Genomic DNA, 23,978 nt, shown 5'->3' with positions numbered 1-23,978 from the left:
ATAAAAGAAGCTTATAATATAATAGCATAAATAAGATAAATAATAAAAAGATTCATTTATAGTTCTAATTTTATTCTATTTACCTTAAACTAAAATTCAAGATATTCTATTAATTAAAAATTAAAATGGGTACTATGATTTATTTAACAGGTAAAAGATGTACATTAAAGAGACATTAGGTAGTTATTTACAGACTACATGGGATCAGGGTCTGGAGATACAGCTCAGTAGCAGGGTGCATGTTGAGCATGCACAAGGCCCTTTACTCAACTCCCAGTTCCACCAAAAGAGAAGAAGATTCAGAAAGTCTAAATTTATTTTTAATTTAAGATGGCAAAAAAGTAGTTAAATTATCACACTTTATCATTCTTCTACAATATATTCCTCACCACTAGTTCACTGGTGGTATATTTATCTGTTTCTATGATTTAGATTTTCTTATAGACCACTTAATACATCAGATAAAACAGGAACAGAAAGGGCAGGGAGCTCAGTCACCAAAACCAGAATGTAGCTAGAATCCTACTATTATTGTTAATAAATCAATTTTATGCAAAAAATAGTACTACAAACAAGGCAGGCAAGAAAAAAGTCAGGAAAAAAATCACTCACCAAAATTTTGACAATTCCAGGTACATCACATTGCAGCATTCTTACCATGTCACCTCCACATCCTTCTTTCAAACATTTTTTCCCACTAAAACTCTAAAATTGTTCATAGAAAAAGATAAAAATATAAACTTAAGCAAGGTTAGAAGCAGATAATGCTGCATGACAAACTGAAAAGTGTGACCAAACAGTTTCGAGTGAGCTGTTCAAAGTATTTTATATCAATGTGTATGTATGTTGTAACATTTTACTTTAGTTATTTAGTCTTCAAATCTTTAAGGAGCCATATAACAGCCTAAAGTATACATGATAATCGTGGAAAGAAACTTTAACATGCACTCAGCACAAAAAGTATGCAATTTCCATAAGCTACTTAAGGACTCTAGAGAAAAGGGAGTAATAAAAACTGTGAGTTCTCTGGCTCTGACCTTGTAATTTCCTCTGGTTAACTTACTTCTATTTCCTGTACTTCTCTGTCTAATAAGGGGAAAAATTAACTGCCCCATCAACCACATAAACTAAAATGTATGTTAAAATGTATGTATCCCTTTAATGCCTTGTATGTCTTATTTTTATAGCATGACATGCCAGTTCTTTGGTCATCCCAACACACACACACACACACACACACACACACACACACACACACACACCCCATGAAATATGTACACTTCACGGTCATTTTAGAGCTTAGAAATATTAGTCACAGTGGTGAAGTTACCAGTCTAATGTAGTAAAACTAGTAAGTAGTTCAAGGTAGATTTAATCCCAAATCTGCCACCTCCAGTTCTCTTTTCTACTGTGTAACAACTGCTTAAGGATTTTTCCTTGTTTACATACTGTAAAACTTGTAGAACTTAAAGTCACAAAGCAACCATGACCACAGCACAAGTAATTCATAAAGAGAAGGGCTCTGGATTTCACTTTAATGTTAGCAGTGAACAACTCAATTTATCATATGACTGGCATGACTAAACAGAAATAACTCCGTATCTGTACACTAAATCTTCTTCTACTTCATCTTTAAAACAGAATGTACACATAAACTAAGAGAGTCAAGGAGATGAACACCATAGAGAACAGAGAGTAAATGGAGGGGAGAGAGTGAATGTGACAGACAACGAAGAACAAGGGGAAAGGGATGATGTGCTGTGGTGTGGAACTTTAAGGAGAGTGCAATACCTGATCATTTTCTCCTGGGTACTTCAAGTTCTTGAACTTTTTCCAACAAATTTTATGGAAGTAGATACAGCAACTTTTACTGCACATTAGCTGAAAAAATCCCTTGAAAAAAATATAGATATAGAAATATAATTCATGTTAACATAGAAATACCATCAAGTCAGTTTTAAGACTATAATTTATAGATTATACTTTATTATAATACTGTTTTACACAACGTTTACAATTTACTAGCAAAGCCTGTAGATACCAAATGAATTTCTGATATTGTAGAATTAATAAAGTCAGAAAAATAAGGACAGTAAAAAGAGGGAGAAGGGCAATGATTTGAACTAGGCAATGTAAACTTTTCCATATTCTATGGTACAAGAAAATAGCAAAAACCCTCAAATGTTTTTCGTAGAACATGCTATTTATGCACCCCATTTTTACATTCCTCTTTTTCTCCAGCTCAACTCATTTCTGTGCCACTGTTATTTGAATTCACCTGTTACCACCCAGGAGACCTCAGACCTGCTGTTCTGGTGAAAGAATTCCAAATCTACTATGCTCTCCAAGAATAGAGACTTCTGTTATACTCTCTCCAGGAATGAGGTCCTTTAAATAAAATTTCTCTTTAGATTACAACAGTCTAAACTGTAATCAGAACTTCTGTTGCTACATAACATTCATTTGGTTGGAACCCTGAAGCTATCCTAAACCACAGGACTGACTAGCCACAGCCCCAAGACTTGAATACTGCATCTCTCCATCCATTCTATTTGTGTAGAGAAGCCTGCAGCAGAGATGCTAGCCACTTTATCTCAGAAGCAGGATTTGACCTGAACTCAAGAATGACAATTCTCACCCCGTCTTGTGGTTTCACAGACACACTGATTCAGAGATTACAAGATCAAGGCTGCTCACAAGAACATTTATTTAGTAACATGAGCCCTGAAAATTGACCACCTCTTAGCTATGCCACTATTCTCAATTTCTACCCTTTTTTATTATAAGGTGGAAAAAACTTATCTTTTTTATAATCTTATTTTTTGAGAACTTCATAATAAGCACTGCATCTAACATCACTCTTGGCCCCCTTTCCCCTCCCAAATTCATCTTTTCCATATTACTGTATGTACATGTACACATTTCAAGGGTGTATTTTCCCTGTCAAGTATAGGGGACATTGTATAGCACCAAGAGTTCTGGGCTTCTTATAATCTTTCCATCTCATTTTTTTGTGATTTTACCTGAGTCTTAAGTGTTAGGTTATGCGGCAGACATATTAGCTGGGGCTGGGCACCCCATAGTCGTGTGTGTGTGTGTGTGTGTGTGTGTGTGTGTATTTTAAAATGCTGTTATGTAACATAGGGTGATGGTGCTCTCCACAAAAGCCATGCCTAGTCACGTGTGTGTGTGTGTGTGTGTGTGTGTATTTTTAAACGCCATTATGTAACATAGGGTGATGGTGCTCTCCACAAAAGCCATGCCTACCTAACAAAAACCACAGAGCCCGGCAGAAGAAAGAAATCTCCCTCCTAGTTGCTGGTCAGAGGAATACAAGAGTCTCCTAAAACAACATATGCTACTGATATTTCCTTTAGTTGCTGTCCAGAGCTTTAAGGTAAAATCCTACTTCTGCAGACACCACAAACTTCAGAAATAGAACTTGGAACAACTGAGTTAGAACTGACTTGGAAGCCTCCTCCCTGAAGACTGTTGTTCATAGTCACCAGAATGTACTATAAAAGCTGCCGAGGAAGAAGAGCAAACTGTAGTGTTACTCAGCTATAAACCCTAAGAACCACAATGACTAGACCACAGAGATATCCACAATGATGCAATACTGGCACTACTATTGTGGGGGTAACCAAAACCTGTCTATTGGATTTAAAGTCCACTCAATAGGAGGGAACTCATGTTTGGTACTAGAACCTAGCTGGAGAGGTAACAAGCCCAAAAGGAAAACCGACCATTAAAATTTTCTAACTGTATAACCAACATATAACCAATATAATATCTAACTGTAGTCTAAATATTTATCCTTAGTCCCACAGATAAGTGTAGCTCTTACCACTCATCAAAGAAGCTTCTTTTTTGCAACAGAGATTATTTCAGAAATCCACAACTGGTCAAAATATAGAGAATAGATTATTTTACTGTATGAATGAAAGGCAAATAGCCATAACTTCAGAGGCAAGTGAATATTACAAAAACTTCAGCAAAACCAACCTATTCTTCTACTGACTCATAGAATATAATTAATATTGACTGTGAATACATGTTCTCAGAGACAAACTACTTCTTAAATATATTACCATTATAATTAAAGTAAACATTGTTCTTTAATTTTTTTTTCCCCAGGGCTGGGACAAAATTCCAGGAACCTGCACTTACCTCATTAGAGCTCTGCCACAGAGCCACATCCTACGACCTATGTAGTATTTTCATGTATAATGATAAAATAATTTTAACTGTTTTATACATTACAATGAAACAGTTAATTGATAATTATGTTACCTTATAGTTGGTGTTCTTTAAAATGTCAGCTTCACAAGAGCGCTCACAATCAAGATAACTGCAAATGGTCTGTTTCATTATATTACTTTCAGTTCTTTTGATAAAATTATTGAGAATATCCTAGAATTTAAAAATACATATACTTGTGAATTATCTACTATAAATTAAGCCAGAAACATATCCATAATCTACCTTAAGTAACATAACTACAGATCCCATTTAAATTATATATATGTGTGTGTGTATGTATGTATGTATAACAGCAACCAACTTATTTACCCATTCCAATGTAAATAAATAGAAAAACTCTAAACTAGAAAAATGGATATCTCACATAGAGAAAGTAGACAAGCGTATGTTTGAAGCTAAATTTCTCTTCCATACACTAATCCATAGCATGTTCTTATCAAGAACTGTATACATACATATCTCAGAACTGGAGCCAAGCAAGATATAATGACAACAGAACCACTACAATGGTGCAATATGACAACTAATGACACAGTGGGCAGATATGATACAGAAATATTTCTCCAATGCCAAGTTATAGCACAGAATAAATTTTCTCATTTTAAACTAATTAAATGCAAGCAAATTACATTATCTTCACTGAGTTAGACAAGGGCCTTAATATCCTTTAGAGAGAAAACGCTGTATCAAATAGTACTTATTAGTGGTAATATACTATGAGTATATATGATATGAAAAGTAACCCTTTACAGGTTATTTAATGAGCAGCAGCAATATATATAAAGATAAATTTTACAAAAATATGACAGAAGATATCCCAAAAATAACAACAACAACAAAATCCCCAAAATTAACAACAAACAAAAACACTCATAAAAGCAGTAATGTTAGTGAATTAGTCCAATGGGCAAAGAATAGGAATAAGCATCCAAGCAATAAAAAACCTGAGAATTTATCCTGAACAACTCTTAGACAGAAAATGGAAAAAGTAAAATAGGTTACATGTAAAAAGTTAAAAATCAGACTCATATCAGATTTCTTTAAAATAAGATTAAAGGATAGAAAATAAGAGTGAAAACAATTTAATGTGTTAAGCTGTTTGGCCTGTGTGTATGTCTGTACACCATGTGTGTGCATTGTCCATGGAGGCCAGAAATGCGCACTGCATCCCGAGACTGGAGTTACAGATGGTTGTAAACCATTGTTGGGTCTGGGAATTAATTCTTGCACTTCTGGAAGAGCCAGTGTTCTTAACCACTGAGCCATCTCTCCAAGCACCAGTAGAAATTTTTAATGACTGAAAATTAATTTGAACATACAATTATATTTCTAGACAAGGAATATATAATGTTTACAAAATTTTTTTTTGTTCTTTTGTTTTTCGAGACAGGGTTTCTCTGTGTAGTTTTGGTGCCTGTCCTAGATCTTGCTCTGTAGACCAGGCTGGCCTTGAACTCACAGAGATCTGCCTGCCTCTGCCTCCCTAGTGCTAGGATTAAAGGCATGCGCCATCACTGCCCAGCAAAAACGTATTATTTTGAGAATTAAAAGATCTCAAAAAATTTACCTCCCTATCAAGCACTTAAGCTGGTGTTGGACTTACACCAAGCAAACAAGGAAGAAAGCCTAGAGTAGGTAAAACCTCAGTTCTGAGACACATAATTTTATACAGAGAGGAGAAAGATAAAAGTCATCCCCAGGGTGAGGCCAATTTATTAAGAACCAGTAAGATGGGAGAAGTGTGTGCATGTGTGTACATGACAGCACGTGTATATTTAAAGGAGATGCTATCTACATAAGAGAGCTCTCTAGTACCACATCTGTTATACTGGAATGGCAAGACAATACCTAAAAAAATATGAATACAGCAGGGCAGTGGTGGCACACACAGAAGGCAGAGGCAGGAGGATCTCTGTGAGTTTGAGGACAGCCTGGGTTACAGAGTGAATTCCAGGAAAGGTGCCAAAGCTACACAGAGAAACCCTGTCCCAAAAAACAAAACAAAACAAATTTAAATACTAATACGGTTTTTGAGTAAGGGGGAAAAAAGCCTATCTAGAGACCAGAAATTACAGTTGCAGACAATGAAGCAAAAACTCAATTTTTAAGTCTTTAGTCTTAATATTTTCAATAAAATTGTCTCTACAAACTTCTTTGTATGAAATAAAATTTTACTGAAAGTTTGTATAGTCAGGAAAATATTTAAAAGGAGGAAAACAGTAAAAACATCAAAAAACAATTAGAGACTGCTTCATATAGGAACAAATTTGAAAACTTTTAAAATATACAAAATTATTATTTAGTAAGTCAGTTAAAGTCATTCATCTTGACAGTAGAAAAACAGCAATTAGTAGAGTCTACTGAATACTCAGAAAGGTATATTAAAATACTTCATTATGATTGGAAGTTTATAAAAATTTGTCCTTTCAGTTTTGGCAATTGATACTGATTTTGAACTTCTATGCAATATGCCTCTTTATTTTCAGGGATGCTATTAGTCTTAAAGGCAACTAAAATCTAATTAGTCAGAAAGGTTTAAAGTAAAGTTATGTAAAACATTTGCTCTTGAAACATCTACCAAGAGAAACATGTAGCTACTTTTGCTTTAAACAAAGCAACTCAATGGCTTTACATAAAACTGCCTGAAAAGTAGGCAATATTCAGGTTTGGGGAAATGGAAGCATTCACATTTTATAATGAATATACACTAAGAGGAAGTATAGAAACATCTACCAACAACTTTATAATCAATGAGCGGTGGCTTCATGATTTTACCATATAAACGTTATTCTAATAAAATGATATGGGAATATACAAAGATCATTTAATATAAGAATGAAAAACTGAAAAGTTTTAGTTTGGACTATGTATTCAGTAATAGATGACTAAGTAAACTAAAGCAGGATACTAGTAGACACAAAGTAAAAATTGGTACCAATTTTAATAAACATACAGGAAATTATTAGTGTATATGCACGTGTGTGTAGAAAGGCAAAAAAAGGGACAAGAATAAGTTCTCCATTTGAATAAAAATGAGTAAAATTTTTCTTTTTAGATAAGGGGGTAATTTTATAACTAACTGTTCAGTTATTTTGTAAATTAAATTAAAAACAAAATAACAGCAAATGTAATTACAAAAAAACAAACAAAAAATAACTTAATTATTACACATGGGTTTTTAAAAGACAAGTATTAGGCTAGTTCAGCTACTGGTCTACTTACAAATTGAAAATGATGGCAGTGATTCTTCTTTTTCTCTAATTGTGCACACATTCTGCACCAGGTAATAAAATTAAGGTTATTTCTTACACAAAAAGCTAATTGTCAATAAAAGGATGTACTCTATAGAATATTAATATTTGATTTTAAAGTTACTTGTGAAAGACAATTCTGAATAGTCACAGGTAGCAAACTATTTTTAATAATTTCTTACTTTAAAAGTCATAGGTAAATCTTCATCATCTGTAGGATCTACGTCAAACCAATTATCATCCGTATCTCCCATTTCTTGTAAGCTTTTGTGAAATTCTAGTAGTCCTCCATTATATCTGCAAGGCAGTTTAAAGCAAAGGTTAGTTTGAACTAAACTCAGGTACTACATAGTTTATAAATGTGGGAACCAGAAACCCAAAGAAGGTGGTGATAACCTCTGGCATGCTGTAGAAATACAAATACTAGGACTCTCACCTGTGGTAGACTGGGATGAAATACAGGTAGGAGGGGAGGCACTAGGTTATGTAGTAGCTCAAGCTTGAACAGTATGGGGGCCATGGTAATTAAAGGGGTTGTAGAGTTGGTTGGCTTTTGTTAACTGTCTTGGAGGCCTTGAAGAAAGAGAATGACAGGTATAGGTCAGCCAACTATTAATTTAGCATGCACTTTGAAAGCCAGAAGGCCTCTAAGGCAGCATTTAAATTGATTCTTATTTCCTATACCTAATCTGTGCTGAAAATAAGGGCCAATAAGAGGATAAACTGTAAATGAAAACAAATATACAGCCTTGACAGGCTATTATCAACTCAGGACACTCCGTAAAAGCTAGAAGAATACTACGCTATGATTTAAAGAATTTTAACAGCATATTATGCCAAACTTGAGGCCAGAATTTTATAATAAAAAGTAAAACCACTGCAATGGGACCTCAGGCCCAGCCTCAATGGGACTACTATGCTAAAATCAGGACTTTGATAATGAATAAGTAGACCCAGATATCTGAAATGAGGATATGAGTATGAATGTGCTCAGAAATTGCAAGTGTCTAAATTCTTGCTGACCAATTTGACTAGAAAGGATTTCTTCTTCCTTCCTAGAGGACACCTGCCTCCCTTTAGAGATCATGAAAAAATATCATCAGAGATGCACATTCCAAGAAAAGATGACCATCTTCTTCAGATCTTTCTCTCTCTCCACTCATTGCTCTTGGACCAGGACAGCTAGGGTCAGACATAATGGTCCAAGATGGAAAACGAAGTCTAATACTTCCAGGAAGAAGAAAATATATATATTCACCTATAAATTGCACATGACTGATATGAAAGAAGAAACATGGAAGTAGATTCTAAGAATGTGAAACCAAGGGGAAAATATAAGCCTAAATGAGGGAGTGGATACTGACACAGGACATCTCATACAGAAGTCAAGATTTGGTATTCTTGCAGGGACATCTGAAGCCAATCCTGACATGCTTCCAGAAATTTGATACAATTATGGCCAACAGTAAAGGAGGTAAAAAAAAAAAAGCTAGAAATTTCTTGGCATAGTATTAACAGAATCAGGAGGTTCTAAGGGTTATATGGTACTGCTCTTTAAGAACACAGAACCTATCACTTGTAGACAGTGAAGAAATCACTAAGTGAATTTGGTCATGTTCCTATCAAAGATCCCATAGCCACAGGCTCATAAGGATGGCAAAGACTTCCTTGGAGGACAAGTGTGAGTGCTGACAAGTGTGTGCAGAAAATGTACAATACAGTTTTCTCCCTCTGGATATTTATGGCCTAACACATGTTCCACTATAGAGACTGCTCCTACTGACATTAGCTAAATCTGTCTCCTTGATAAAAACCCTGTGTCATTGATTATCTGAATGTAGTAACTCTGCCTCCTTGTTCAGCTATATGTAGTAACTTTGCCTCTCTGTTCAACTCTATATACTAAACATGCTGAGCTTCCAGGGTTTTGTGGTTTCTCCAGCCGGGAGCCCAGACCACCTGATCCCAGTTTTGGTTCATGTATCTGCCTGTGTTTGTCTTTTTTTTTTTAAATTCCCTTGCTGCCCAGTCAGGTCTGTTCCTGGAGTTGTACTGGACATAGCAATCACAATGTTCCTGGTAGAGGCACTTACTAATGTACTAAGAAATATAAAGAGCATCAATAGCTCTGATAAGCTCAATGATGTCCTCTATAGCCCAGGGAAGAATGCATAGCTATGTTCCTTCTACTTGTTAGCTTTCAAGATCTACTATTTCAGTTATTCTACCAACATTTTTTTTGTTTATTTCTATTTTATTCCAGTATTAGTTGTATATAATATTATAATTTTGATAAGTTGATTTGTTTAATCAATGTGTCAATACTACAAAGTCTCTGTAACCTACCATTTTCAAAGACAAAATGCACTTGTTCGAGACACTGTTGAAATATAGAAAATATAGAAATATAGAAAAATAACTTAAAAGTGAAAGGTAATGATTCTGCTACTTAAAGGGCTTTTAGTGTTAATGATGTAGAGAATAGATCCTCTTCAACTACAATCAAAACAGAGAAGAAAAAGTAGTTTCCTTTCTGAGGTAAGGTCACAGTACACATCTCTGTGTTGATCTATGTTAAGTATTTGACACTCAGAGAATCATCTTTCCATTTTGATCTTTACATTCTCCAAAGCATCATATGGACCCTGGTATACTGGTGATGTCATTTCTAGCCAGACTCAGTGAACAGAAGTGGGAAGACTCTGATTCCCTACCACAAGAGTCATGCCAGAGGATAGGAACGAAATACTAACTAGAATAATCTACCATCTACATGGTAGTTTTAGGCCTGCAATGAATCTTCCCAGCAGCAATCCCTTTCCTAGTCATCCCTTATATCCCAGCCAACAATTATATCCTTAGACTTTTGTTGATTTTCTAGACCATTTTGGAGCACCCATAAGGACTTGGATTATTCACTGTATTTTCCCCTACAGCTAAAATGTTTCATTTTTTCATTACTGGGTGTTTTGAATGATCATTTGATTAAAACCTACATCTTTCACAATACTTTTAGTCTAAGTCATGTTTTACTGTATCCCTAGGATCTAGCACAATCCTTGGACTATGATAGATGCTTAAGATAAATCAAATAAATGACTGATGCTACAAAAGCTATGAATATCCATAAAGGAAGTGAACAAAAAATTGCATAGATTTATCTGTATAATTTCACCTTCCTAAAATGTGTAATATTTAGTATTCTCAAAGCTCAATACTTGGACCTTTCAACTTGCTTGTTTTCGTTTGTTTGTTTTTAGTTGTTAGGAAAGAGTCTCACTCTATGGCCTAGGCTGACCTGGAACTTTTGATCCTACTACTTCTGCCTCCTTATTGAAGGGATTATAGGTATGTGCAACCACATCCAAATTCCTTCCAATTCTGTATCAGGTCACTTATACTTAAAAAACTCAGTAGTGAGAATGTCAGTAACTACAATCATTTATCATGCACTGTATTAATTTTTTGTACACTAGTACAAAATTTTTGTACACTAGTACTAGGCACTGTTATTCACCCCATAAAATTTTTATGATATAGATGTTAATCTTTGTTCCATTTTAGATATCAGAAAAATCAGACTTAGTAAAATTAAATTTCTTAGGTAAGTGGTAGAAAAAATGTATTTGAATTCAGGTTGTCAGATTCTAAAGCCCATATTACTAACGTTGATGATGGGCTGCATCACACTGCCATGGACTGTGTAAATATTTAACCAGTGTAAATATTTCCAAGTGCATGGAATTAACTACCAGAAATTAGAAAGAAAAAAACACTCTGAGACCATAAATTTTATGATTAATGGTATACAGTGCAAATTTTATTTCCATTTTACAATAACAAAAGGCAACAGTGAAGATATACATATAAATAAAATGCTTACCTCTTCTGAGCACATCGAAGTAAACCACGTCCAAAATAAACTAAAGTCATAAAGTTTTCACAAATTTCATGTTCTTGGATCATCATCTTCATCACTAGAAATTTATTTTCAGCTTCTGTGCAGTCCTGTAGTGACACAACAGTGGTTGGGTGTGTGAAAAACGCCTTTTTCTTTTACAATATATATTTATTCTGCAACTAGAAAATTTAGAACACATTTAAGAAAAGAATAATTTGGGCTAGAGAGATGGCTCAGAGGTTAAGAAAAAAATGATGATCCAATCATCTAATTATGTATTATTATTTGTAATCTTCATATCTCTGAAAATGATTATAGGTACTAAGCATTTAACATAGTTCACAAACACAAAAGCTTTAACTCTACATTTTTAACCATTTCAAAGGGAAATTGTAACAATTTTTGGATATAAAATGAGAAAAAATTGTCAGCCAAACAGAAGCATGTCTAACAACTACTAGAATATAATTAGTTGTTTGTTTGTTTTTTTAAATTCTAATCACAGCATAATCTTCTGAGCTTTTTAAAATGGAAATGGATGACTCCCTGACAATAGGTATAATTTTTTCTAAGGGGAGAAACACAGTATAGACTTATAATTTAAGATTAGAATTAGTTCTAATAGATGCTTCATTTCACATGTGTGTGATAAAACTTAGTAACTAAGAGCAAGGGCTGGTAAAAAGGAAAGCAAAAGGCTATCAAAGCTGCAAAAAAAGTAAGAAAAATAAACAATGAAAAAAGGAAGATTTCTAGTTAATTTCCAGATTTCTATTCATTTGGTTCAGTTTAATTTGACAAACTAAAAAACTGAGGTAAAACTCTCATTTCACAAGAATAAGATTAAGAAAAAAGAGATTAAGCTACATTTGAAATAGATTAATATATAATATTAAGTACACAAATGAGAATCATTTAAAATATATGATTATATTTTTATAATAGCCTAAAAAAGACAGTTTAAGTATAAGCTAATATTAAGTTCTCCATTATTTCTAGTCACAACGTAACTCTTAAACATAATTATTATCTAATACAAATATAAGACAGAAAGTTAGAGAATTCCTTCAATTTCAAAGTTTTTTTTTTAAATCACCACTTTCAATTGCTACAATGAAGCTGAGTATAAAAAGATTTATAATTTAAGATTTATAAATAATACATGCTACATACCTCTTTCTTTCCTCTTTCACTGAGTGCTACTCCATACAAAAATAGTAATGTCAAGTAATAACCAATATTAATTTGCTGTACCTACAAAAAATATGTTAATTGGTTATTTACATCTTATTACTTTTCAGTTTAACAAAATTAATTAGAAGTCTTTGATCTATTTAATAATTACTAAAAATAGTGCAAATTTTCATTTAATTACCCATCATTTGCTAATAACTATAGAGAAGCATGTTATTTTCATTTGATTTAATTATCCACAAAAAAATTGATTAAAGATAAAAGTAAATTCAATCAAAACTTATTACATTTAGCTTTTTAAAAAATGCTTTCTCATTTTAATTATGTAACATTCTAGTTATCAAAAACCCCTACAAGACACTACAGGCTAACAAATAAAAAACCTAGTGCCAGGAATCAGTTATCTCTTTTCATGTTGTTGGCCAATGAGTTCCTGTAGACCCCCATACATTATAGGCTATTGCCACTGCTATTAGTTATCTCCAGAACTTTATTGTACTGTTGAAGACATTATGTACTTGAGTAACAGAGAAGGAAGATATCAAGCTGGTACTGACCTAGAACCTTCTTTCATAGTTCTGGGAGGTGTTATGCACACTACTGGAGGAGAAAAGTAATTATTAATGCTTCCTAGCTGTGAATTCTATGAATTACAATAATGTCTGACATGGCAAGACATACCTACTGGTGCAATGGTGGCACGAACATCTTGTGTCACCAACAACTTTCCCATTGAATGTAAGTCCTGCTCTACAGATAAAACCATCTCTGGCACCAGAGGCCAAGATCTTGTGGCTAGATAGATCACAGGCCCTAGTACTGTTACATTCTGAAATGGACATAGTATTAAAATGACTTCTAATGAGCGATCATTAAAACCATAAATTAATGCATCTCTGAACCTACATCAAAGAAACTTCTATTTGCAGTAGACACTGATTAGCATGAAGATCTACAATTGGCCAAAGTGCAAAGAATAAGAGACCGTGGAATGCTAAGCCCTAAATGGGACATCTGTATTACACCCCCTTCTCCTAAGATTCAAGGATCATTGTGAGCAGAGCAGAAAGACAGAAGTAGTAGATGAATAAAAGGAAATAGTGTCCTACTGAGACAAGAGAGTAGCATAACAGCAGAAGAGGCTAATGAGTAGGGAAAAAGAGGGATTAGGGTTTTTTCTTTCTTCATATTAAAAAATGTGAATATATTTAATATATACAACAATATTTGAGTTACACATAAATTGTAGAGTGACTACATCAAGCTCATTTACACATGAAGGGCTTTACATATTTATCATTATTGTGGTAAAAATTTATAATCTTCTCAGCATTCTTAGGAATGCAATACATTGCTAGTAACTACAATCATAAGGTGTAGAGGTCTCTTAAACATTTTCCCTCACATCTAAATAAATTTTTGTATAGTTTGACGAACATCTCTTCAACTCTTCCCTTCTACCCTACCTTGGTGTCAATCATCCTATTCTCTGTTTAACATTTTTGGACTCTTTATGTAGCTGCATTTCTGTGTCTGAATCATTTTCTGAAGTTCATGACTTTACATACTAGAATGTCCAGTCCCAGTAGTTCAAGTGTCTTTTAATCTAAGAAAATACAGATAGGCACACACGGCTGTTCTCTCAATGAAAAATACAACCCAAGGCCATGATTTCAAACATTCGATACAAAACACTTACAGTACAATTAGTAGCTTGAATGTTTCTAAGTGCTGTTTCCAGTTGTGTTATCAAAAAATGTAATGTTAAAGCAGGAACAATTTCTTCCCCAGTCTGGCTATTAGCTGTAACTTCCCTCTGTGGAGAATAAGAGAGGTGAAGAAAAATGTATAACCTTTCCTTGTTGGAGACAAAGATTTTTTTTAATTACCTTAGCAATATACACTATTCACATTTATGTTATTGTTAAATCAAAATAAACATTAAACTTCATAGTTTACTACTACAAACCTACATTTCTTTGAGGACTTTTCCATTTTTTGTTAACAAGTCCATAGTCAAGGGTGACATCAAAACCTTTTCTGAATATCAGATGGAGATTTTAAGACTCTGATTATACCATAGAGCTTTAAAAGTTGTATATAGCTGTATATCTGAACTAAAGAGATATGATGATTTTTACCTTCATAGACTGGAAGAAGTCTTCTTGTATGAACTTTTCAACGTTAGGGACCACACCTTTGGGTAGAGCATCGATGGCATTTAATAGCTTCTTCACTTCAAATAGTATGTTTACAGGGTCCAGATCAGTAGGTATATTTGTTTTCTCTTTGTCCTACAAGACATTTAATTTATTAAAATATACATAATACAATTTCATTTATTCTAGTGATAAAATCACCAAAAATATTAAAAAATGGGCAAAGTTCTTTCTATATAGGTAAGTAACAGAACCATAAAATATAAGAGTAAGACCATCTCTGCTCCCCAAAAACACATATGATGCAGATTATTCTATATAGTAGGAAAACAATTGTTTTTTAAGTGATATGATTGCTCTTTCAGCTTCTTTCTAGACTCATGGATTTTAAATGAACTAAGCTTCAAGATTTTAAATTAAAAACAAAAATAGAAAGACTTATTTCAACTCAGTCAGAACTGAGCAATTATTAATAACCTTATTTACAGATTTAAACTAGCTACCATTAATGGTTAACTGATAACTAAACCGTCAACCCTGAGAGACTATCTACTAACAACAGTTGTGAAAAGCCAGTGGAGAAGAAAGACAAAGATACAGTGCCAACAGATGGCAGCCCTCCCTCACAAGACAAACTCTGAGAACATGGTGTCGTGGTTAGTTCCTAAAAATCAGAATAGCTTACTACAGACCTAGTAAGAGCTTGAGTTACTGAAAATGCCCAAGCATGGGATGTTTAATTCTTGGATCCCTAATAGAACAATAATTAGAAAAGCAATTAAGAATCAATAAAACCTACTGAGGCACTGTCTATATATACTCTATCCTCTAGGGCTGTCTCACACTTGTTCTTCCATCCCTAGTCATTTTGAAGAACTGATACACCTTTGAAAAACTGATACACCTTATATTTTACAGTTCTTCATGTATGACAATTACAACCAAAGTCTTTTAAAAAGAATTGTCAAATGTTTTTGAAAAGTACACAAATACCTGTTACAGAATCTGTTGGCTTGAAATTTTCAAAGTTTTTTTGAAAGCCCACAAATAGCTTTTAAAATCTTACAAGGAGTGACTATTGCCTACAGTACAACTATGCTAAATTAAAGATCAATTCTAAAGTCAGAAGTTACTAAAGAATCTGACACGATTAACAAATTTACATACAGACATGATTATGACATGAATAAATACTTCTTAAGGAAATGTCATGGATGTTACATATTTATCTTGTATCTTAATTTTAACATTTTAAAATTTTTTGTCAAAATATTTTGTCTGATTCATGTTAAGAAAGTTTATTTAACATCTAACCTAACTGAGGTGGAAGTGTGTGGTGTTTGGAATGAGAATGGCTCCCAAGACTCATTCATGTATTTGAATATTCCCATTGGTGGAAGTGTTTAAAAGGATTAAGAGATGTAACCTTCTTGGAGATGATGTGCAGTACTCTGCTACCTGGTTGTGCCACAAAATGTAAGCTCTCAGCTACTGCTCTGGTGCCATGCCTGCCAGCCTGCTACGTTCCCCATGGTCATAGACTCACTTAGGAAATTTTGGCCCTCATTAAATGGTTTATTCTGTTATTTGCCTGGGTTACAATGTCTTATCACAAAGATAAGAAAATAACTAAGACAAAGTGTCCACCTTTTCTTAATTTCATAGTCCTAACTTTGATTTAGAAATGCCTTTTCTGGATCTAATAGCCCTGGTTCCTGCTTTTGCTCAAATGTATAACCTGTGTATACTGGAATGTATTATAACTATTCTGAAGTATTTTCTAGTGATAAACTCATGCTATTATGATTATTTTTCTTTCCTAATGTGTTACTATAAAACCTTCCAAATTTTATTAGCATGTGAATATCAATCATTAAGGAAAATTGATGGGAAGAAAAACTACATGAAAAATAAAATGCTGGGCTCATAACCAAAAAGAAAAAAAAATGCCTATTTTCCCTTTATGTATGTATGAGTACCGTGTGTGTGCCTGACGTCTACAGAGGCAAGAATTGGGCATGAGATCTTGAAAACTGAAGTTACAGGCAGTTGTGAATTTCCATACGGGTGCTGAAAACTAGATCTATGCTCTTGCAAGAACATCAAATGTTCATATTCTTTAAGCCATCTCTCTGGCCCCTCATCTCAATAAAAGTTTTAAGTTATATTAACTCAGGCTTATTATCTTCCACTTACACTTAGAAGTTCTAACAGTAAAAACAATAAAATGAAAAGAATTATTTTAGAAATAAATCAATAAAACTTTTTTTTTTTTTTTTTTTTTTTGGTTTTTCGAGACAGGGTTTCTCTGTGTAGCTTTGTGCCTTTCCTGGGACTCACTTGGTAGCCCAGGCTGGCCTCGAACTCATAGAGATCCGCCTGCCTCTGCCTCCCGAGTGCTGGGATTAAAGGCGTGCGCCACCACCGCCCGGCCTCAATAAAACTTTTGATAAATTAAATTCTGGATGTGGGTCTTCCTTCATACACACATACATACATACATACACACACACACACACACACACACACACACACACACACACACACATATTCTTAGCTTAATTCTTTTAAATTTTCCTTTTCATAGGTAAATGAGATTAGGAGGGTATATAATGCTTACTTGGTATGGTTTCATCCATAGTATTGCAAAGAAAAAAAACATTAACAAATGAAACCTGATAAGATGTTCTGGGGTAAGGAAGTTCTATTTTCAACAGATTTCAACTCCTCATGAGGATTAGAATATCCTTGACATATAGCAGCAATCATCCCAGAAAGACTTAATTATGAAAAATGTAATTTTTCAGAAAGTGACCTACTAAAAATTTTATAACTAGACGTTGCATCATAACTTCATATACAAATGAATCAACTCATTACCAATTTACTAAATGTTAATGAAAATTATTTTCCTCTTACCAGCTGGCTGACTGGTTTCTCTACTTTATTCTCAGTTTCTTCCTTGGTTTGCTCCTCCACATCAGGATTTCCACTTTAAATTAAAAGAAAGAAAAGCATATTAAGAATATTTCCTCACAAAGATCATAAACTGTATCAGTAAAGAATCAAAGAATGGAGTCGTCTCAAAGTTTCAAAAGTATCACAAATGTCTATCAAAGACTGGAGTGGGAATAGGTACCATATCTCTTTGGAGGCTCAATTAAAGAAAAGCTATGGTAGAGAAACCAGCAAAGCAGTATAATCAACTCTTTACCCTTACCAGATGTACAACAGACAAAAATATGAGAGCAAACCTTATTAACAGAGCGGGGGGATGGCTCAATGGGTAATATGCTTGTGCTGTAAGACTAAGGACCTAAGTTTGGATTCCTAGTACTCAAGTTAAAAGTCAGGCATTGCAGCACACTCTTTTTGTTGTTGTTGTTTGTTTTGGCAGCACACTCTTATAACCCCAATGCCACTGCAGTGGGAAATGGGTAGAGGCGAGTAGAAAGAGGAACTGCAGGTACAGTGAGAGATGCTGCCCCAAAACAAAAGGACAGTGATAGAGGAAGACACCTCTGCCTTCCACACATTTCTGCAAGGCTGAAGTGTATGCCCACACATATAATCCACCACCCACAAGCTTCTAACATTATATCAAGGTGAAAAAAACGTATCTGATAAGGATGATATTCTTTATGTGTGTGGGTATGTATCAAAATAAGAAAGGTTAGGAAGATATGTGTGTATATATGTGTGTGTGTGTGTGTGTGTATACAGATATAGTATAAAGAAATGTATATTTATATACAAACAAAAACACCTATTTTGTTGTTTTTTTAACTTTATACAATGTATTTCTTTCTTCCAGTTCCTCTCCACCTACCTACCCATCCAACATTATTACATGCTTTCTCTGTCTCAAAACAAAATATGCAAAAATCAAAACAAACAAAAAAGCAGTAAGACCAAAAAAAAAAAAATCAAAACAAAAACTGCAAAAAAAAAAAAAAAAAAAAAATGGAGTCGGTTTTGTTTCAGCCAACTGCTCCTAGGCATGGGACCTGCCTTGGAGAATACAAATACATTTTGAGACCAAGTTTTGCTATGCAGCCTAGGCTGGTGTGGGACCTTTAAACCTCCTGCCTAACCTTATAAACATTGAAATAAGAATAATATAATAAATCATATGCCATAATACCAAAAGTTTTAAAAATCTCATATACATAATTTTATTGTTTGTTTAATAGCTTCTGAACTTCAAATTGTCCAGTTTTTCAAAACACATTAATTGAGGGAGACTATCATATCTAGAAATCATGAGTTGTTTTGGTAATAAATAATCAGACAGCTTTTACTTTTAATATTGACTCCAATATTAACATATGCAGTGTTATATAATGATCTAAAAGATTTATAAAATTCTTTTGTAGTATCACATAGGAACTATAATATAGGATCATATGTAAATTCTGTGCTCTTTTATTTATTTATTTATTTTATTTATTTATTTATTTTTTAATTTTTATTTTGCAATACAATTCAGTTCTACATATCAGCCACGGATTCCCTTGTTCTCCCCTCTCCCGCCCTCCTCACCTTCCCCCCCAGGCCGCCCCCCATTCCCATCTTCTCCAGGGCAAAGCTTTCCCCACAGACTGAGATCAACCTGGTGGACTCAGTCCAGGTAGGTCCAGTCCCCTCCTCCCAAGCCGAGCCAAGCGACCCTCCATAGGCCCCAGGTTTCAAACAGCCGACTCATGCAATGAGCACAGGACCCGGTGCCACTGCCTGGATGCCTCCCAAACAGATCAGGCCAATAACACAACCTCTGGAGGCATCACGATCCCTGACTTCAAGCTGTACTATAGAGCTACAGTAATAAAAACAGCTTGGTACTGGCATAAAAACCGACATGTGGACCAATGGAATCGAATTGAAGACCCTGACATTAATCCGCACACCTATGAACATATAATTTTTGACAAAGAAGCCAAAAATGCACAATGGAAAAAAGAAAGCATCTTCAACAAATGGTGCTGGCAAAACTGGATATCAACATGTAGAAGGCTGCAAATAGATCCATATCTATCACCGTGCACAAAACTTAAGTCCAAGTGGATCAAGGACCTCAACATAAATCCAGCTACTCTGAACCTGCTAGAAGAGAAGGTAGGAAGTAGTCTTGAATGCATTGGCATAGGAGACCACTTCCTAAATAGAACACCAGTAGCACAGACACTAAGAGAAACAATCAATCAATGGGACCTCTTGAAACTGAGAAGCTTTTGTAGAGCAAAGGATACGGTCAACAAGGCAAAGCGACAGCCTACAGAATGGGAAAAGATCTTCACCAACCCCACATCTGACAGAGGACTGATATCCAGAATATATAAGGAACTCAAGAAATTAGACATCACACCAACTGGATCAGGCCCTCTGAGTGGGTGAGAAAGTTGATTGGCCTGATCTGTTTGGGAGGCATCCAGGCAGTGGCACCGGGTCCTGTGTTCATTGCATGAGTCGGCTGTTTGAAACCTGGGGCCTATGCAGGGTCCCTTGGCTCGGCCTGGGAGGAGGGGACTGGACCTACCTGGACTGAGTCCACCAGGTTGATCTCAGTCTGTGGGGAAGGCTTTGCCCTGGAGGAGACTGGAATGGGGGGCGGAATGGGGGGAAGGTGAGGGGGGTGGGAGGGGGAAGAACAAGGGAATCTGTGGCTGATATGTAGAACTGAATTGTATTGCAAAATAAAAATTTAAAAAAAAAAATTTCCCCCATTTAAAAAAAAAAAAAGAAATTAGACATCAAAATGCCCAATTAAGAAATGGGCTATAGAACTAAACAGAGAATTCTCAACAGAGGAAACTCAAATGGCTGAAAGACATTTAAGGAATTGCTCAACATCCCTAATCATCAGGGAAATGCAAATCAAAACAACTCTGAGATACCACCTTACGCCTGTCAGAATGGCTAAGATCAAAAACACTGAAGACACCTTATGCTGGAGAGGATGTGGAGCTAGGGGAACTCTCCTCCACTGCTGGTGGGAATGCAAGCTTGTACAACCACTTTGGAAATCAATATGGCGATTTCTTAGAAAATTGGGAATCCATCTCCCCCAAGATCCAGCTATACCACTCTTGGGCATATACCCAAGGAATGCTCAACCACACCACAAGAGCACTTGTTCAGCTAAATTCTGTGCTCTTAATTCTGCAGAGTGCCACATAAAATAATGAGGGGAGAAACAATGATTTATCTAGAATTATACTTTACAAAATATGACTTACTTTATATGTATATCTGACAATCATTTATCATTTATTATGTATAAGCTGTTTCATCTGGGGAAACTGAGATAAACTACAGAAACATTTTAAAATATGACTCTCAGTACACTTAGCATGTCACGGCCAAGACAAGCCTACTAGCTTTACTAATCTCATAATCTTCTACCAACCTCTTATTATCTAGGAATGAATGCAGCAGTATTCCAAAACCTTTCAAGGCTTGAAGGAATGCAATATGTTCTCCAGTAAATACTAGATAACTCCATTTCATGATCACTCACTCTTTAATCTAAGAGTTACCACTCTCAGACTATGACAGTCTGGAAACATCCAGATGCCCAAAACTGGCTGTGTTGTCTAGTCTTATATCAACTTGACACACACACTGGAGTTATCTGAATGGAGGGAACCTTAACTGAGAAAATGCATCCCTAAGATTTTAATTAGTTACTAAGATGGAGGAGGACCCAGACCATTGAGGGTGGTTCTATCCCTGGGATAGTGGTCCTAGATTCTGTAAGAAAGCAGGATGAGCAGGCCAGGGGAAACAATCCAGTAAGCAGTACCCCTCCATGGTTTCTGTATCAGGTCCTGCCTCCAGAATCCTTCCCTGTTTGAGTTCCTGTCCTGACTTCCTCAGTGATGAACAGTGCTGTGAAAGTGTAAGCTGAATAAACCCTTTCCTCCCCCATGGTCATGGTGTTTTGTCACAGCAATAGAAATCCTAAGACACTGGCTTAAGAACTTCTGATACAGTATCATTAGCTGCTATATTTTCTCTAGCTTACAGAGTAAAATTAAGTACATAACCCCAATTAGTCCTCATTTCTTCTTTACACAAAAGAAAACCCTTATCAAGAAAATACAAATCTTCCAGAAGAAGTACTTAGCATGTAAGTTCTTAAGTGCATTTCCTTTTCTGGTGTTGTATATGTGTGTAGTACTATGATTAAACTCAGAACCCCGAGTCAGCTAGGCAAGTGTTCTACTATTGAACTATGTCATCATCTTTCAGAGTCAAGCTAGATAAATTTCTCAGGCTCATCTCAAACTTGACAACTTCTTTACTCCTATTGGCTAAAATTAGAGGCATGTACAACCAACTTAGGCTCTTAAGCACATTTTTTGCTCTTTCCAATTCAAATGATGATATATTCTCTCCTGTTTCTACAGTCATCAAATGTTTCTCATCTTTTAAAAATCAGTTCTAATGTCATTTTGTGAAAACTCAATGGCCAATTGGTATTATTTTTCCCCATAAACCCACAGAGTCTGTGATATTATATTTATGTACTTTGCCTATAAATACACATTTTATATATGTTCCTACTACATCAGAAGCTCTACTTACAAAGCTTTTTTCTTAGGTATTGATCTTTAAGTACCAAGGAATCAATAAATAGGTCTTCTATGTTATGCTTCTTACCTTGTATAAAGTGGGCATTAATAAAACACAAAACAAAAACCACTAGAATCAAAGACAACTTACACTCAGTCAATTAAAGTGCCTGTTAAAACAATATTTTTGTCAAAAAAAAAAATGTCCCAAGTGGGGGCTGGAGAGATGGATTGGTGGCATTGGTTGCTCATCCAGAGGATCCACTTTTAATTCCCAACATCTACATTATGGCTCCTATCTGTTAATTCCAGTCCCTGGGGATCTGGATCCAATGCACTCTTCTGGCTTCTTCATACATACATACATACATACATACATACATACATACACACACACACACACACTCATATCTGTTAACTCCAGTCCCTGGGGATCTGGATCCGATGCCCTCTTCTGGCTTCTTCATACACACAAATACACACACACACACACACACACCCCACACAGAATACACACAAATACATGCAAGCAAAACAGCCAAACACATAAAAAAATATTTTTTTAAACTGATGTCTGTGTACCTTGAAAAACATGCCCCCAAGTATGGAACACTGTTTATAGTCTTTTGTTCTTTAGCTAGAGATCTCTTCTGAAAACTGGACTTTACTCTGTCTACAATTCACTCTAATCAAAGATGTTAAACTGACTTGAAGTTTAAGTGACATTTAATTCAGAATGGTTTTCGAAGTTTATGGAGAAAAATCTAATGTTGTAATATCTTTGGAATTAACAACAGCAGTTGGTTGTGTTAACCCATTCCTTACCTCACAAGAAATTCTTCTGTTAGAGAATCCATGTTACAAAACGTTCCTTTACAATTTATTCCAATGCTTGCAAATTGACTTTTACTCCAGCCATTTAAAGCTGTAAGAAAAATAACAGTTTTAATAGAAAAATACAAAATTTTTCTTTCACCCCTGTATAGACCAGTAAATGGTTATTTTTTAAATTTCTTGATGTTCCCATAAAAGAATATAATCACCACCTAGAATTTATATTTTTTCTGAGCATATATTTTATCAGTCTATAATCATATTGAAATAGTTGTTTTTGTAGCACTGAATGCTGTATCAAAACCACCTTTTACATTATTTTAATTTCCAATATTATTAAATAGTTGGTTCATTGTGTTTGTTTTTCTAGTACTGGGAACTGTGTTTAGAACCTTGTGCACACTAGAGAAGCATTAAATCTACCTACCATTCAAGCTCTATCCCTAACCCTATTTGATATTTCATTATTTCTTTTATTTCTATTAGTTCTTTGAGAAATTTTTATAGCATGCTTTGATCATATTCATGTCCCAACTATTCCCAGATCACTCTTATTTTTCTATGTATCCAACTTCAAGTATTTTTTTTAATCTCATTAAAACCAGTTTGTACTGCTCAAATATTAATGCATGTGCTACAAGATCACACTAAACTGCCCAGGCTGGCCTTGAACTCCCTACACAGTGTAGGCAGTACCTGAATTATAATGTTCCTGTGATTGAAGGCCTGCTCCACTACACATTTCATTAGGGTTTTTCTTAACCATTTTCTTATAGCATACAACTTGATTTCCCATTTTTTC

General features: G+C 34.8%; 1 protein-coding gene across 2 annotated transcripts in view; it reads right to left on the bottom strand.

The window, feature by feature from the left end:
• Nucleotides 1-23,199, bottom strand: part of Dzip3 (DAZ interacting zinc finger protein 3) — a 69,131-nt gene extending 45,932 nt beyond the window's left edge. For both annotated transcript variants that reach the window (XM_059277178.1, XM_059277179.1), the window contains exons 1-10: nucleotides 23,168-23,199; nucleotides 17,688-17,760; nucleotides 14,751-14,903; nucleotides 14,309-14,425; nucleotides 12,589-12,669; nucleotides 11,398-11,522; nucleotides 7,697-7,811; nucleotides 4,294-4,413; nucleotides 1,792-1,893; nucleotides 613-705 (exon numbers count right to left, since the gene is read on the bottom strand). In XM_059277178.1, coding sequence (XP_059133161.1) covers nucleotides 613-705; nucleotides 1,792-1,893; nucleotides 4,294-4,413; nucleotides 7,697-7,811; nucleotides 11,398-11,522; nucleotides 12,589-12,669; nucleotides 14,309-14,425; nucleotides 14,751-14,903; nucleotides 17,688-17,760; nucleotides 23,168-23,199 — 1,011 coding nt within the window. The remainder of the gene's footprint in view (nucleotides 1-612; nucleotides 706-1,791; nucleotides 1,894-4,293; nucleotides 4,414-7,696; nucleotides 7,812-11,397; nucleotides 11,523-12,588; nucleotides 12,670-14,308; nucleotides 14,426-14,750; nucleotides 14,904-17,687; nucleotides 17,761-23,167) is intronic.
• Nucleotides 23,200-23,978: the final 779 nt, after the last annotated feature.

This window comes from Peromyscus eremicus, chromosome 12 (assembly GCF_949786415.1).
Source record: "Peromyscus eremicus chromosome 12, PerEre_H2_v1, whole genome shotgun sequence".
NCBI classification, from domain to species: domain Eukaryota; kingdom Metazoa; phylum Chordata; class Mammalia; order Rodentia; family Cricetidae; genus Peromyscus; species Peromyscus eremicus.
Note: the sequence above shows the minus strand (reverse complement) of the source record. Positions and strands in the feature narration are given on the sequence as shown.